The sequence below is a fragment of the Temnothorax americanus genome, unplaced genomic scaffold (assembly GCF_048541705.1).
Source record: "Temnothorax americanus isolate GAGA-0224 unplaced genomic scaffold, ASM4854170v1 Scaffold77, whole genome shotgun sequence".
Classification (NCBI taxonomy): Eukaryota; Metazoa; Arthropoda; class Insecta; order Hymenoptera; family Formicidae; genus Temnothorax; species Temnothorax americanus.
This window is the reverse complement of record NW_027509800.1, coordinates 206,459-223,095: the sequence shown is the minus strand read 5'-3', so window position 1 is coordinate 223,095 and position 16,637 is coordinate 206,459. Positions and strand designations below refer to the sequence as shown.

Genomic DNA, 16,637 nt, shown 5'->3' with positions numbered 1-16,637 from the left:
TCTTCCGCACGAAAGTTAGATCGACGATCTAAATTGTCCGAGCAATGACGTGCTTCGCGTTTTGTAACATTTACCGATAGCATTGACTTATTATGTAATCGACAAATAGGTAGCAATAAATAAACATGCTGTTTTGTAAGCCAAGTTAATAAGTGTTGCTTCAGCCGTGATAATTTGCTCCTATATTGATTAGCGCATTACAGAATCGAGTTCTGTCTCGTTTCAGGAAGAATACGTTTCTGAGAATATTAGGTGGACGCCAATAGACTATTTCAATAATGCCATCGTCGTGGAGCTTCTCGAGGGCAAGAGGCCACCCGGCCTCTTCTTGGTCCTCGACGACGTGTGCGCAACGTTGCACGGCGGAAGCACGGGTGCCGACGGTGACTTGAAGAAGGTATACCCGAAGCGTATTCATAGTTTTATAAATTAACATACGTATAACATATAATAAATTATCGTATATCCGTCGCCCAGAAACTGGCGGGAACAGCTAAACAGCACGCTCATTTCCAAGACAGCAGTGACGGTTTCGCAATTCTCCATTACGCCGGCGTAGTATCCTACTCTGTCGATGGGTTCTGCGATAAGAATCGGGACGTCCTCTTCTTGGACCTGATCGAGTTGATGCAGACCAGCGCGAAGTAAGCGATTCCGAAGGCCGTTAGCGTATACGATTGTCGATTGTCCGCGCGTAACAAATTATCCCGAAAGCGAGTTCTCGCGTAAGTTACCGCTTGACGGGTTGATTAATTAATCCGCGCTCATTTTCCGATTGATTTGGAATATTTGATGATGAGAGCGCGAGATTAGAAGAGGCTGAATAATGTTTCCTGCATGGCTGTATAAAGATAAATAAACCTTATATGATGTAACAGTTCTGAAAGTTCTTTTTAAAACTTGCGGTAATTTTGAGGTACTTGATATTAATTGTATTATACATTTTTCGATAATGTAGAACAAATACAGAATAATGTAAAAAGTTGACGTACGTAACACTTGCAGTCAGCTTCTTGTTCAGCTGCTGAAAATTATTATGTCGTTACGTAAATAATTCCTCGATAATTTAACATAACGATAATTTTCATCACGTAATTCTAACTAATCGATTACGCGAGTTTGTTTACGTAAGAACTGCACATGCAAAATTTCGCGAAAGTTGCGCGCAAAAACGATACACAGAAATTATAGATTTTCAAGAAAATAAGTCCAATTATACTGACGTGATAAACCTAATTTTTTAAATCTAAGGGTCGTTTATTTTTTTTCCTATAAATATTCTATAAATATATTGAAAATTTTTCTTAGCCACCCCAGTATTGTTAAAACAACAGTTATACTTATAAAGGTAAAAAAAAATTATTTTGCAGTACCTTGGTGCGTGAGCTCTATCCGCAAGAGAATGCCGGCAAAACGAAAACTCTTAAGTCCAGGCCAACCACCGCGGGCAGTAAAATCAGAAATCAAGCCAGTCGCTTGGTCGGTCAGCTGATGAAATGCACACCGCATTACATCCGGTGCATCAAGCCGAATGAAACGAAGAAACCGCGCGATTGGGATCATCTGAGAGTCAAGCATCAGGTATCGCAATTTGTCTAGTGGCATCTGCATTTATATCTATACCGTCGAAATTCAAAAACATCGAACATCAACTTTGTACCTCTACTAAAGTCGATGGATAATATCTGTAAAGTCTCAAGCGCATAAAGACGTGAAGTAAAAAATGAGAAAACAAAGGAATTCTCTATATACAGTTTGATTTATCTTAGCTTAGCTTGACAATGCGTCATTCCAGCGAAGTATGTCAGACATATATGTTCAGAGCAATTATACGTAACGTTTCCTTTCTTCCTTCTTTGGATAACACTGAAATTTGTTTTGTTCGAAAAAGTTAATACGGCATAGTTCCCGTAGCTTACGCTAGAATGATGATTGCTTTAATATGCAGAATTCACGAGTGTTCTGGAAACACAATCGTGTAGGTACGTCGTGCACCTTGATCGATAATCAGTTATCGAATAAAAATCAACTGTTCTATCGCGCTAGTTTCCAAACCAAATCGTCGATATTGTCCATCGTAACTTTAAAAAGTTACTTAAGGGATGTAAAGTCGATACGTTTGACATGTTCGCGATTTTTTGGAGTAATCACGCAGCTTTTCGATGAAATATTCTAGGTGGAGTATCTAGGTCTGAAGGAAAATATCAGAGTGCGTAGAGCTGGCTTTGCTTACAGAAGGCCATTCGCCAAGTTTCTGCACAGATACGCGATTCTCACGAAAGAAACGTGGCCTCGTTGGCCCGGTGATGTGAAACAAGGCACAGAGTGGATCATGGGAAGCATTCATATCGACCGATCACAATATCAGCTCGGTAAATCGAAGCTCTTTATCAAGGCGCCTGAAACTGTGAGTTTTCTTCGTCCTGACACATTTGTTATTTTTAACAACGCCATTCGTTGAGTTTTGCCAGCAGATTAATTAGACGATATGTAACTTAGCTCTTCATGCTGGAGGAAACTCGTGAGCGAAAATACAACATGTATGCGCGAGTCATTCAGAAAGCCTTCAAGAAGTACTTCGCCCGGAAGAGACAGGCACAGCATAAACAGGAAGTCGCTGATCTTCTCTTCGGCCACAAGGAGCGAAGACGGGCGAGCCTGAATAGAAATTTTATGGGCGATTATATAGGGCTGGAAGGCAAGCCACAGACGATGAGTTTGATTGGAAGACGGGAGAAAGTATTCTTCGCCGAAGTCGTGAAAAAATATGACAGAAGATTCAAGGTGAAAACGTTAATTCGTCAACATTTCAAATGTCTTTTAATTTGCGCTCTCCGCAAAAATAATTTTATCATAAGGAAATCTACTTTATGACATCGGGCTTTCTTTATTTCTTAACTTAAGATTTAAGCGCTTGTGACAAGTAATTATATATATATTATAGATGTGCAGAAGAGATCTCATTCTTACTGGGAAATGTATCTATTTGATTGGCCGAGAGCAGATAAATAAAGGCCCGGAAAAGGGCAAATCTATCGAAGTTATTAAAAGGAAGCTTCCATTTAATCAAATCAGTCACGTATCATTAAGCAAGCTACAAGTAACTATTATTTTATGACTCTGTATGCTGGCAATGTACTAGCTGGACGCATTTTGACGGTATTTTCCATTCCAGGACAATTTCATAATAATTCATGTAAAAGAGGACTACGCCAGCTTGTTAGAATGTGTATTCAAAACGGAGTTATTGTTTTCCCTTAGCAAAAAGTTTATGGAAGATACCGGTCATCTTTTAAATGTTAGGTTTAGCAACAAGTACGGCTATTTTCCATATATTTTCCATATGTCATTATTAGCATATATAAGACATTATAAGTTTGAAAATAAAACTATTTACTTTCAGCTTGGAATTTAAAGTGAAGAAGGAAGGTTGGGGTGGCGGTGGGACGAGGGATGTAAAGTTTATACAAACGGATTATGGCGATAAAGAGATTTTAAAACCGTCTGGCAAAGTGCTCAGTGTTAACATCGGTCCAGGTTTACCGAACACATCGAGTAAGTTTCAGTCAGTGATCCTCGATAGACGATAATTCTCAATTTTCAATCTTACACGCGGAACTGCGGTCACAATATCAGTTTTGTAATAGTTAAATAACTGCATGAAAACTATATAAATCTGTATCTTTTTTATGTCAGAGCCCAATTTGGACCGATCAATATCATCCATTCGTTTGCACAACAATGTCTCGAGGCCGATTTGTCCAGCACCACAGATGTGCAATCTAGCTCCAATCCTCGCACCCCAGAATAATCAAGCGATTATCGGGAGACCTCCTCCTCATCCAGTAGCAGCTACGAGATCTGTGGCTCCTTTACGAACGACTTCAAACGGTAGACCAAATATTCCACCGAATCGTCCAAATGTACTACCTATGCAGGCTATGCAATTTCCAAAGGACGTGAGAAATGGAACGAACAACACAAACAAGCTACGGGACAAGCAGACCGCCGTGGGTAATACTAGACCGCGTGGTAAGTTTCGATGAATTTAATTTGAAAAAATATTGAAGAAATGCAATACAAAAAGCACTATTTGACACAGAGACGTACAGAGATATCAACTTACAAAGTGACGAAGTTTGAGAAATCGTTTATTTAAACAGAATTTTGCTACTCGGTCTTCACAGAATGAGTGGACACACAGCAGCGTATTAAATTAAATAAAGTATAAATTTAAACAAATTTGTACCTTCTCCGTTATTTCTAATTCGCTCGCATTCATTGGCAATATTTTATCATAACGGGTAATATTATTAGCATCTGTAAAAGTTCGCTCAGATATATATATATCTTTCTTGGATATAATTCGAAGGTATACTCAAATTTCCGCCACCACCTACGGAGCCACCACCAATGGAGCCACCACCACCACCGCACGAGCCTACAGAATTCCAATTACCACCCCTTAACAGAGAATATAATATACCCAGTAAGCAAAATGTTAACAGCATGCGCACAGATTGGCAGCAAATTTGATCAAATTCCATATCAAAACCATAATGCTGCTAACAGGCAATGTAAGTAGATTGGAAATAGAAACCGCGCAGCGCGCAACCAACTCTGCACGGTTTCTGCTGTCAGTTTGATATCATACTGCCTGTTAGCAAGCTTTGTCGCATTTCTGGCAACAGTTTGACAATATCTGATACAGCAGCTTTTGTGTGAAATTTGTTGCCTTTCTGACATGAAAAATCAAAAATTTATGGCAAGATCTGCTCGGAATCTGTCTGCGCAGGTCTGACTATCTGGAATGCTGATAAGGTTTCTGATCATCTCAATAAAGGAATGCAAACGTCCCAGGATTGGAGTGCGAAACAAGTCAGTAATACGCCAGATCGAGAAAGGAGAAAGGAAGATAATGCTGCGTATGCGGTAGCCAAAAAAGTGCCTCCTCAAAAACCGGCACCTCCGAGATTACCAAAAGTTAAAGCCTTATACGACTACGAGCCGCAAGATTTGGACGAATTGGGGCTCAAGGAAGGTGACATTGTAGAAGTACTCAAAGAACGTAAGTTGTTACAATCTGATTTTGTTTGTACCTATAATGAGTAGTAATAAATTCAGCAGCGACATACATAAAAAGAGAGCAAAGTTGACTATATATAATTACAAGTATAAAATTTCTTACTACAATATTTTTTATTCCATTGATACAAAATAGAAATCGTGAATTTGAGTAATATATATTTGTCAGAAAAAAAACCCATTCGTGGCATTAATTCCTTTTGCGTGTTAAAATCAATCGACAATATTTTTTTTCAGACGAAGGTGGTTGGTGGCACGGAAGACTGAAAGGGAAGACTGGTCTTTTCCCTTCCAACTATGTAGAAAAGATATGAATTCTGTAATCGATAGTCATCGGAAAATTCTATTGACATTACATGAAGCTGGAAACGTAACTCTATTAAGTACATTGTACCTGTTATTCGCAGTTTTCATGCTCCATAATATTACTTATTGTTACGCGAGTCTTTAGCTAAATATTAGCAGAAATTTTATCAATGCCAAAGCTGAGAAAAATCAAAGAATTCATAATTGAAAGAAAGCGCGATAATTTTGTTCATATCAACAGAGATGATGAAAAATCCAATATATATTGGTAGTTATGGAACAATAGTATTATCATTCAAGCTTATTTTTATCTAAATGTCCAAAGAAACTTTTCTCGTCACATAATTCGATAATTAGTCTGGTAAACTTTATTTGATGAAGTATTATTTAGAACAATATGTCGGCAAAATACGTTGCTTTTATTGTTAATTAGTGTACGATAGATATATAATATGTTTAACTTTTCGTAATGTACAGCGCGATCGATATTTATATAGTCAAAATATTGTCACGGTTACCACCAATACAAAGGTAACGAGCATTCATTTAAAACGATACATGGTGTACATAGCATCACTGCCATTACAAGTATCTAATAAAATCATATCATCTCAACAATTTTGTTGCTTCCTTTCAATTTTTACTATCTTATATCTCTTACATAGTACGCTACATTGTATTCTTCAGTATTTAATTATTTATGCAAGATATCAAACGACATAAAGTTCATTTTTATTCCAAGATTAATTCTATTTCTGTAGATACATGATTTTCATTATTATAATAAGAATAAAATGGCACTCTTAGTATCATCAACATCATATTTATTGTTTCCTTCTGCAGTGCTTTATATAAGTCTTCCCTTATTAATGGCGAATATTGCATGATACGTTTTTTCCTTTGTTCGCTCGCATTCTCACATACATTACGGTTAACATCGGCAAAGGAAAATAGAGCGGTACATCTCCACAAGACTACAGCATTGGCAAGAATGATTATCTTTACAATAATTATCTTTCATATAGTAGTACAGAGTAAAATAAATTAAAATTAATTCAGTGTGCTATACAGTTTTATAAACATACAAGTATTCATAGGCACTAGAATAATAAATTATTGCTAAATTATTTGTCGTTTAATCAATAGCCCCTAGTCACGTTTGCCCCTAGACCGCGAGAAATTCAAATACCGTGTTGGAGCCAGTATAATATACATATATATATTTAGTTTACAATTGCCTATTTAGATTTTAGAATGCATTGAACCCCACAATAAGATCGTATAATGAGCGATTCACTCGGTCTAACAGAGCAGAGATCACTTTCCAACTTAGAATATATCTGTTGTTTCTCAACATTCCAATCGTATATATTTCAAGAACTATTTCCTCTTTTGCTAAGGACCAACTTCAGCAATATTCTATGACTCTAGCTTAACGGATTTCTTGCAAGAACGAAAAAAATACATGGAGCAAAGTTACAAGTAAAAATATAAAATTGTTTAAGATGCTATGATACTCGATTTAATTGTAGATATATATTACGATGTCAAGAGGAGATAATTCCCCAATGTCCTCATAAGCTTTAATTGCATATACTCTAAATACGTTTCGATAATTATATAATGCTTTTAGGAGGGCGGTTTTATGGTCTGCTTGGAACATATATATATATATATATATATCCGAATCAATTGTCGTACTGTCCTCTCAATTGTATCGACTTTCCAATGTTTCAAGCATTCGCGCAATGTCTTCGGCGCATTTAATAATAATTATAAATAGTTTGTTGGTTTGTGTATATTAACGCAAAATTTATAATTTATTTAAACAAAGATTATTCAACAGAGAGACAACATATTTTCAATTTTCGAAGAATAATGCTACATTGAACTGTAGGTATAATGGCGTCGACAAACACATTCATAACTTCTAATCCTTTGTTCGGTGAAAAATTTGAATAACATTCACTATGATTGTCAAGCACAGAAAACAACTGATCTCCACACATTTCTGTTTTTAACTCTTTATTTCATGAATTTTATTTAAAAATTATGAATTTTCAAAGTTTTTTGCTGTGCTACGGATATTGATAAAACAAATCGATATTTTGAATTAAAATTAGAGTATTTTTTCAATATCTAAATATTAAATTTGTGATTTTATGATAAAATCACAATGAAAGAAAAAATAACTTTGTCTGGTGTTATGAGTATGAGAGCCAGATGTACATCTGTATCCCATATATTGGTTTCTGCAGGTAAACCCTGCTCTATATTCTATTCTCCATTTTACGGAGCAACTGTGCTGAAAATGTACTTTTTGTCACAATATTTGTCAACAGTTTCGCATTTGTAGCAGTTATAAAAAGACGATAATTACTTTCAGCCAGTTCACGTTTTCAAACGAAACGAATGTAAAATATTCGTTATAATTTTCTGTCTCGAAGATCCGTTAAGCCGAAAAATTATTGAGCGGATGAAAATTTGTTTCTTTTCATTACATATATAATATTTAGTCAAAACACTTAAATATAACGTACCATTTTGTTATAGAAAGTTATAGTCAACATAATATTCTTATTACACGCAGATATACTACATATAAGAATTAGTCTTAGTAAAAATTAATCTACGATTTCTTTCAAAATCGCCTACTGTCAATAAAATTATCGAGTTTGTTTTTAATGCATTTCCAAGCATTTGTACAAACCCGTCAAGTAGTAGTAGGATGTAAAAAGTATATCAATTTGTTCATATGGCACAAATAGAGTACATGTGAATGCTCGATGGGAACGACCGTTGCGAATACGAAAACTATACATAACGCCGACGTGATCCATTTTCCGCAATAGTTCCATAATTAATTTTCCGTAAATCGATTTGCTTCGATAATGTCGCGAAATATATTTGCTAAATTGCTTTTTACGTATCTCTCACGTGTTCTTGTATAACAACTCACTTTAACTTTCTTTGGCTTTCCGGTATTAAAACTCTTAGCAATTAAACCATAAAATAAATTTTTCATATAAATCAAATGCCTAAAGTTCATTTCCGAGAAAAAGAACTGTATTCAATTTATATTCTCTTGAACCAACCACTAATTTATATATAAACAAAATCTTTTAAAATATATAACACTAAATAACTTTGTAATTAGATCTTGAATCTCATCAAAACATATTCTTATCACTAATTTCCATTCTTTCCGAGCTCCTTTCTATTTGCGTTCATTCTTATTTTGCTAACGCCTCGTATTGTATTCAAAAAAGAAAAATTATATCTCTTTCGTCTGCTTACTGATTGTAAACTGTTCTACACGATTTCTCACTCCATAGCACATGTCGTTTCATATACATATTTGCGCGCAGTCCTATTAACGCGCAATATTTCACTTGAAGCATAAAATGTTTATATTACACAATGGATATAGTGTTCGATAATATAAAAAAAAAAACATTCAATCATTATTTGATAATTCGACGTTTTCCGATTTCTTTTCTTCTTTCATTGATCAATGAGCTTATATTAAAAACAAAGAAAATGAGAAATTTGTTTAATTTACCTTATAATAAATTAATCTACAATGCATAATAAAAAAAAGTCTCTAAAAATAATCTAATCGTAAACTATGAAATGTCACACTTAACTCTCCAACATCTAATTTTGTCGACTTTTTGGCAACACCACAGCAACATGGGTCATGCCTGCAAAAAAAATTCCTACGTTTGATCATTACTATTTCTTATAAAACAATTTTTGGGAAATAGAAGACTCAGATGAGTAAATTAGAAAGATCACTGTAAATTGTCTTGTATTAAAAACTAATCTGCTTTAATCAGAAAGCTATTTAACAATAAAAGTAAAGAAATTTAATAAAACTTTAATAAATAAAGATAAAAAAATTAAATTTTTTAAATTTATTTAATAGCAAAATTAATTACCAAAATTAATGAAAAGATAGGAAGAACATGAATAATCTTATACAAATAATAAATTGGATTGTATTTATTATCAATTCATTTTTTTTAAATACGCTATATAATATACATAATTTACCTTCACAAGTTGAAAAAAACGCGATAGATAACTAACTCCTCATTGCACAACGCAATTTTTGTTTCGTTGAGCTAATCCAGCGCGAGATAAATCGCGCTCTATCTCGTCATCATCCTCAATGCTAAAATTTATATGAAAAAAAAAAAAAATTTAATGTCTTTAGATAAGTAATAACGTAACACATATCTATTATTATACACTTACGCTCTCTCTTGTGTATCGAGATGATGCACCAATTCATCCCTTTTGTTCACAATGGACACTAATTCCTCCAATAGTAAGTTTTCGCGCATTTTTTGCTCGGGTGTTTTCCGCCAATCTTCCACCGCGAGGATGCTTCTTAATTCATGATTCAAGAGTTCAAATCTTCGCTCTAAATCGTCTTCTTTTTCCCTAAAAATAAAAAGCTCTATTTAAAGTTCAATTATTTAGATTTTATATTATTATAATCATCCTATCCAATTTTTAATCAAAATTAAAAATACAAAGTATATTATGTTTGAATCAATGAATCACTTACAATATGTTTAATTGCATTTGTCTTCTTAAGAGCGCATTTTTTTTGTTAACAAGTGTGAACCACAGAGACATCAGTCTTTCCGTTTCGTCTTCGTCATCGCTCTCCATGGCTGCTCTCAATTGCTTTTCAAGCTTACCAGCTTGTATGTCAATCTGATTCTGTTCTCTTTCAAGTGCTTCGAGCTCGTTTTGAATATATGATGTCATGTCTTTACCCAACTAAAATATCAAATTGCAATAAAAGATAATTAATCATTGAAACTCGATAAATATAAGCATATCAGTATATACAAATTGTTTCAAGTACTGTATATTCACAACTTCTTTAATTATATACCGGAGTTAAATTAATAATTCAAGTTAACATACCCCGCGAAGGGTGTATGGAGTTCTGTCGGGACTGCCTTTATCGGGCGAAATTCTTTCAATGATTTTGGAGAAGGAATATAAAGGCGAACCAGTTTTCTTCTCTCCATCTGTCACACTCGAGTTCCCCAATATATTTCCATTGTACTCAGACTAAAAAAATTAGTTATAATATTTTTCGTTATTATATAAATAAGTAAAAAAAGATATCGAAAAAGTAGATAATATCGCATGGACTATTTACAATACCTTTATACTGATTCGATCACCGGGTGTCGATGGCGTAATGCTGCGTCTAGGACTATTATTCTGATCGTCTATCGATCGTCTATCACTGTTGTTATCATCACTCAGTTGACTCGGAGTCACAGCGACGCCCATTTTCACTTCCGCAATCAAACGTCTCGCCCTTTCTCGCAACTGCTGTTGCCTCTCGTCGTCGTTCTGTATCTGCAAAGTATGTTACACGTACATAGATGTCCATAATATCATATTCCTCGAGAAATGCTCGATTGATAGAAAATTCTTTAACACTATGTAAATAAAAATGTAGAACCTCGACAGGACTGATCGCGGCGGAAACAAACCCGGCTGGCTTCGTCTGGTTCCTGGCTTGTTCTAAGAGTTGCCTCGCTCGTTCTCGTAATTCATCGTGCCGACTAACTAATGGCTAATACAAAAAGATAATAGAAACGATTAGCTTGACTATTGAACATTTATAAAAAATTTTCGTTTATTTATTTTAAATAACTTTGGTTTTGTTAAGATATTGATATAGCATGACGTTATTAGCAAGCGATATTAAAAGCAGATATTGTTAATTACATGTTGTGAACGTTGTTCTCCATATGGCGGCGATGCACCTTGACATTCGGAACTACCTCGACTTCCTCTATCGTCAGAGTTTACTGAATCCTACAAAAGACTATTCTCAATATGTTTACATAGCTTTGTTGTGTCACGGTATTGTTGCAAAGCTTCTTCATAAATATACGATTCAGACTAAGAATATTTCGCACGCGGTAAAAATCAATAAACGCAGATTATTAAAGCAACAATGTAATTGCATTACATAAAATTATCAAATTACAAGTGGTTTTTAATTAGATATTCTAATTATGGCATAGTAAACAATTTTTTTATTGTTCTTAAAAAACGCGTTACATTAAGAAAAAAGCATGAAATCCACAAATAAAGAAACTAAATCTTGCTGAAATAAATTATGATTTCTCTGTTATAAAATGCGCAAGGTTTTAGGCATTAAGTCCAGAGGTCTATCTCTTACAAATGTTTTTTTTTACAACATTTAAATTTTAAATTAAACATCTTGATAATTTAAAAGCAATTATAAAATTACATTAAAATTATATTAAAATTGATCGAAAAATAAAATCGTAAAAATTGCTCCAAGGAACTTTTAAAGCAAAGCTTATGAGACAGCTCGTGCATCGCGGAACATATGCGCGATTTCCTCATGCATATTTACATGCAGTTATACGCGTATATTATGTAGGCATAATTCCCCTACCGCCAAGAAGCGCGATTTATAATCTGTTCGCTTATAATGAACAAAAAGTAAAGTAACAGATCCTGTAGATGTAGACAATACATTTTGACATAATCCGCCGGTGAAAAGAAATAACAGAAAGAGATACAACAGTGCGCGTTATGGGTTTATTGTTAATGCAGCGAGGTATAACAGAAGGAATGCATAAAAAGCGACAGTCTGCGCAATCTCGTATATACTGACATCACGGACCGGACTTTGCGATTTGGTAAGCGAGATCGATTGCGACCATTTGTCATCGATTATCTGTACGTTCTCCTCTTCGTCGTCGGAGCCGAACGGATCGGTTAATTGCCGGCGTGTCATAAGTATCGGACGTTGCTGCGCTTGTTGCACTCTCGGCGGAGACTTGCTCTACGGTAAATTGGTATTTCATTTCCTCACAACGAAAGTGCGCGCGAATTCCGTCGAATATTATACGCGACGTTTCTCTAGACAATTCTCGGGAATAATCGCAACGTCGAAATTGACTCGAGCTCAGCCGGTACGTATTTCTACGTACCTTCTCTCTCGACGAGTACTTTTCCTTGGTCGGCGATAGCACCTTGCCCAGAATGCTCTTTGAGCTGGCCAATATGATATCCTTGACCTCCTTCACGCTGGATGGTGATTTGTCTTTATTACATTGATCGTGATCCTGATTGTCCGTGTTCAGGCTCAAGTGCAACTTGTTTTTTAACGAGTCGATGCAAATGTCATCCTTCTTATTATCGAACGGATTCGACCTACAATAGTGAATTGCAATTTCTAATCTTGTTCCCGATAAACGTTTCTGCTAAGAATGTGCTTTGACCGATTACAAACGTCGTTGAGAATATATTTACCGTCGGTTACTTTCCGCTTTATTGTTTTTTTGATCAATCTGTTCTTTTTTCCGTAAGTTAATAATCTCCTGACCAAACAGTTGGACACTTACGTCCGTATTGTTGTCCGTATTAAATCTGCCAATCATATAAGATGACTCGTCTGTTGTTTTACCTATTTGACGTACCTACATTTTTTTAAAAGAGTAATATATTATTAGTCGTATTATGCTGTCTGTAGTATTAGATATAGTACTGTGCAAAGATATGGGAAAAAAACAAACAAATATAAAATAATTAGATAAAGTCATTACATAAGAAAATTCAGTTTTTTTTTTTAAATACCTCCAATTCGTGGCCGGTAAAATGCGCTCTCAATTGATACAAATATGTCATCACAGCTAATTTATCAGGTACCGTTAATATATCCATGTCAGCTGGTTCGATAACTCTGGGTATGCCCAAAGTTTCACCCGCATCGAACGCTTTCTTACAATTGCCTTTAACATCGTGCGGCAATAAGGAATTGACGTCTCTACAAGTTTTTATTTCGAGTATTATTCAGTTTGATCAAGATGCAATAAAACTTTTATCGCACGTGTCGCTATAAATATTACAAATGCGTCGACCTTTCCAGCATCAAAAATAATCGTCAAAATGTTGGCACGAGTTACTCGACACAAGACAATGACGATTTCAAAGTGTTTATTAATGGAATACGCGAATAAAATAACTGGCATATGGCCAAGATTGTCTATTGACATTTTGTTCCAAGAAAAGGTAGCGCGAAGAATGAAATACTTTATGATAATTACGACATCCGATAGAGATGAAGCTTATAAGAATACTTACATCAGATCAGGTCTAAAATTATGAATAATCGCGCAAAACGCCATTCCATTTCTCCAAGATGTCGTCAGATTGGTGACTTTGACGCCGGGATAATCCTTTGTAACTTCTTTACACCATTCCAATAAATCTTGGCCGGGAGTGATCTCTTTCAGTCTTGGAACATTTGCGTCATTTTTTTTAAGATCCAATGGTTGCAGCGGCAATCTCAATGTGCTATGTTGAATGTTTTTACTGCAAAGAAGTTCAGAATTTGTAATTATTACATTATTTACTGTGTTAAATAGAATGATAACTTTGTTCGTTGTAAGCGAAAGAAATATATACCAAACTCTTTGCGAACGTAATATTTAGTTATTATCGAGTATGTTATTTTAATATTATACTCTATTAGCGCACGTGCGCGCTATTTCGTAAAGCATGTAATATCGTAACTATACGTACTCATTCTCAACGGCAACATTGTCTTTTACGGGTGATTTTTCTTTTAAAGTATCTCCAATTCCTGTTAGACTAATGTCGCGTATAAAATGCTCTCCATCGTTTACCGGAGTTGTATCATCCTTTGATAAACTTGCCGCTATACACATTATATATTTTATTAGTAAATTTGATAAATTCCATAAATTACAATAAAATTGATAAAGCAACAAGTTAAAATTAAGATAGCAATTACAAGTTTTACATTTGATGCAGTTTCAATAAGAAGCAAGGATCATTACTCACCACTTATAGGACTACTGGGTAATTCACTTTCAGTAAGACTGCTAGTCATTAAATCAAGTTGAGCCGAAATATCTAAAATCTCGTCCAAATTTTTTACCGACACTTCCTCAACGTCTTCAGGTATATCTTCGTTATCAAAATCATCTAACGGCGCAATGTCGCTATTATTATTAACCGACATTAAACTAGCCATACTTTGCATATCTTCGTCCCTAAAAAAATAAGTGCCCCCTTGTAAGTGGGAAACGCTAACAAGGTAGAGAAGTGGCCAACTCTCTTAGAGGTATGTAAAAAAAAATAAATAAATAAATAAAATACAAATACAAATACAAATAATTAGTAAATAAGCATTTACCGATAAATCAAAATAAATGGCACTTTAATAACAAATATTTTCAGGTAAACCGATAGACTTGGCATACTATCTTTAAAATGCATTATTTAATACCTATCCTATTTGACATACATTTAGTTATATAAATGACACAAGTGCTTCCACCAAGCTTATGAAATTAATTAGCAGCACGTGAATGAAATTAAACTGCACACTTACGTCGCTTTGCCCTCTCGCAGAAACACACATGATAAAGTGCATTCGAGTGTAGAGCTAACAATTTTTTTCGACGTTGGCTTCAAGTCCAATTTGAGTTGTTGCTGACTAGATTCTAGGGTTGCATATTTTTTCATATTTATATTAGTGGCAGCGACATGACGCCTTTTTCCCGTCGACGACACCTGCTCGTAAATAGAACGATACGCCATTGCGCTATATTCTTTTACAAGTGTACCAGCCCGCTATACTCACGTCTTCGATAACAAATGTCCAATCCTTGTCTTCCAGCTCGTGCGTTCGCGGATCTTTAAATAGCGTCACAGAGACGGTGTGATTGTCGGGAACTGCCCAGCTAATAATGCCTTTCAGGGGATCGCTCAAACATGGTTCCCAGTCTAAGGGTTCCGAACTAACTCTTCTGCTACGTCTTGTCCAAACAACGCTCAGTTTGTTTGGTTTCCTAGAAAATATTATTATCTTTATATACTATTTCTCCTGATAAAAAGCATACAAATAATATATTTCTACAAATCATATACAGTTTTTAATCTTATAATAGATTGCAATTATTTTATATGTATATACAGCCTTTCCAAGATATATGTGCATATTTATATTAATTAAAAGATGCCATCTAAATTGCATTGTCATAAACATACACGTTTCCTGGAGCGCAATATAACAATGGAGTACAATATGCAAAAATTTGAACGCAAGACAGCAATCTATATTGACATATACATATATCACTTGATTGTTTTTTACTTCCAAAATATTAATTTAAAAAGAAGAAAAATTCCTATTGCTTTTCTTCCCAAAAGTAATCGCTTCTGTTTTCAGAAGCAGACGACAATAACACACTTTAGACTTTAGACCCTCGTTGAAATGAGGAGCAATTAATGTTAGTTTCCATTCGGATAGGCTCCGGATTCAGCGGAAGGCCGCGGCGAAAGGAAGCTCTCGCCCGGAACCAGGAACCAGGAAACAAGAATCGGCGTCACTCACCACTTCGTCGTCGTCTCTAGCGTGACCTCATGGTAAGAGACGGTGAACTGAAACTTGGCGGCTCTCTTGTTCACCCGCTGCAGCCGTTTCCAGACGGAACTCATGTCTGACGCCGCGCTCTCCGCTGCCTACCGCTCCGGGATTACCGGAATTCGTCCGCGATCGGTCTTTTCACTGCTGACGCGCGTGTGGGGCGCGCTTTGTCATTTCCGCGCGGAGTCGGGCGAACGATCGCGCTTCGCGCTTCCCATAAACCGACGACGTCTCTCACCACGCACCACGACGCGCGCCCTCGCCCTCGCCCTCGCCCTCGCCTCCGGCCGTCGGCAGGGGGGCTACGGTCATATGTTCGACGGACGGACGGATGGACCTTCCTCTCGGCTCACGCGCGCTCTCGACGTTGTTCCCGAAACAAATGGACCGACACCGTCATCGTCCACGCGTCGAAATACGCGCCGAGACGGAAGCTGATCTCGGCTGGAAGCTCTCAGCTCTCACCAGCTCTCGCTCTCACCCGGGATCGCGCTCCTGAATCCCGTCTTCTTCTGACTTCCGACGCTTTCTGTCTGACGAGAACGACGAGAATGAGACGAGAAGTCAGGCCCAGGCGAGAGACCCGATTGATTGACCCGAAGTACCCGAATACGAATACCATCGAACACCAAAGCTGCTTACTCCTCTCTCGGATAAGAGGAGACTGTCTAGCATTCGCATTCGTCGGTTTTGCAGGGCTCACACGCGCGACGGTAACGATAGTATTGTCGATAAAACCGCAATAACGTCGGTACACGTGCACATGCAT

The 16,637-nt window shown here is 36.1% G+C and overlaps 2 protein-coding genes across 8 annotated transcripts in view; one reads left to right on the top strand and one right to left on the bottom strand.

Moving 5' to 3' along the window:
• The window catches only part of LOC143906849 (unconventional myosin-Ie), a 29,706-nt gene extending 23,188 nt beyond the window's left edge, over nucleotides 1–6,518 (top strand). Inside the window, exons 11-22 of one of the 2 annotated variants that reach the window (XM_077423151.1) lie at nucleotides 227–397; nucleotides 478–644; nucleotides 1,371–1,581; nucleotides 2,177–2,407; nucleotides 2,500–2,784; nucleotides 2,945–3,100; nucleotides 3,176–3,315; nucleotides 3,404–3,555; nucleotides 3,697–4,032; nucleotides 4,373–4,489; nucleotides 4,844–5,068; nucleotides 5,323–6,518. In XM_077423151.1, the coding sequence (XP_077279277.1) occupies nucleotides 227–397; nucleotides 478–644; nucleotides 1,371–1,581; nucleotides 2,177–2,407; nucleotides 2,500–2,784; nucleotides 2,945–3,100; nucleotides 3,176–3,315; nucleotides 3,404–3,555; nucleotides 3,697–4,032; nucleotides 4,373–4,489; nucleotides 4,844–5,068; nucleotides 5,323–5,399 (2,268 nt within the window). In that variant the 3' untranslated portion in view covers nucleotides 5,400–6,518. Of the gene's footprint in view, nucleotides 1–226; nucleotides 398–477; nucleotides 645–1,370; nucleotides 1,582–2,176; nucleotides 2,408–2,499; nucleotides 2,785–2,944; nucleotides 3,101–3,175; nucleotides 3,316–3,403; nucleotides 3,556–3,696; nucleotides 4,033–4,372; nucleotides 4,490–4,795; nucleotides 5,069–5,322 lie in introns of both variants that reach the window. The other variant, XM_077423150.1, reaches the window with a different exon arrangement.
• On the bottom strand, nucleotides 6,199–16,556 carry Ehbp1 (Eps15 homology domain containing protein-binding protein 1). Of its 6 annotated transcripts, none has more exons than XM_077423154.1 (18): nucleotides 15,836–16,556; nucleotides 15,083–15,290; nucleotides 14,831–15,012; nucleotides 14,278–14,489; nucleotides 13,996–14,131; nucleotides 13,555–13,785; nucleotides 13,048–13,237; nucleotides 12,724–12,890; nucleotides 12,402–12,624; nucleotides 12,083–12,253; nucleotides 11,158–11,247; nucleotides 10,889–11,002; nucleotides 10,582–10,782; nucleotides 10,336–10,485; nucleotides 9,968–10,185; nucleotides 9,652–9,840; nucleotides 9,448–9,568; nucleotides 6,199–9,095 (listed from the first exon to the last, which is right to left on the bottom strand). In XM_077423154.1, exons 1-17 carry the CDS (start codon nucleotides 15,937–15,939, stop codon nucleotides 9,487–9,489), a joined length of 2,868 nt encoding a protein of 955 aa, XP_077279280.1. In that variant the 5' UTR covers nucleotides 15,940–16,556; the 3' UTR covers nucleotides 6,199–9,095; nucleotides 9,448–9,486. The 6 variants fall into 6 exon arrangements, with proteins under 6 accessions (XP_077279280.1, XP_077279281.1, XP_077279282.1 ...); XM_077423155.1 differs by having other exon boundaries at nucleotides 12,092–12,253; XM_077423156.1 differs by lacking the exon at nucleotides 11,158–11,247.
• Between the last annotated feature and the right edge of the window lie 81 nt (nucleotides 16,557–16,637).

Bases quoted from the DNA above. Each gene is read 5' to 3' on its own strand.
- Ehbp1 (XM_077423154.1), bottom strand. From the start codon at position 15,939: ATGAGTTCCGTCTGGAAACGGCTGCAGCGGGTGAACAAGAGAGCCGCC. The intron at 13,786-13,995 runs GTACGTATAGTT...ACTTCTTTGCAG, and splicing joins AATGTTGCCGTTGAGAATGA to TAAAAACATTCAACATAGCA. The intron at 12,625-12,723 runs GTAAATATATTC...TCACTATTGTAG, and splicing joins AAAGCGGAAAGTAACCGACG to GTCGAATCCGTTCGATAATA.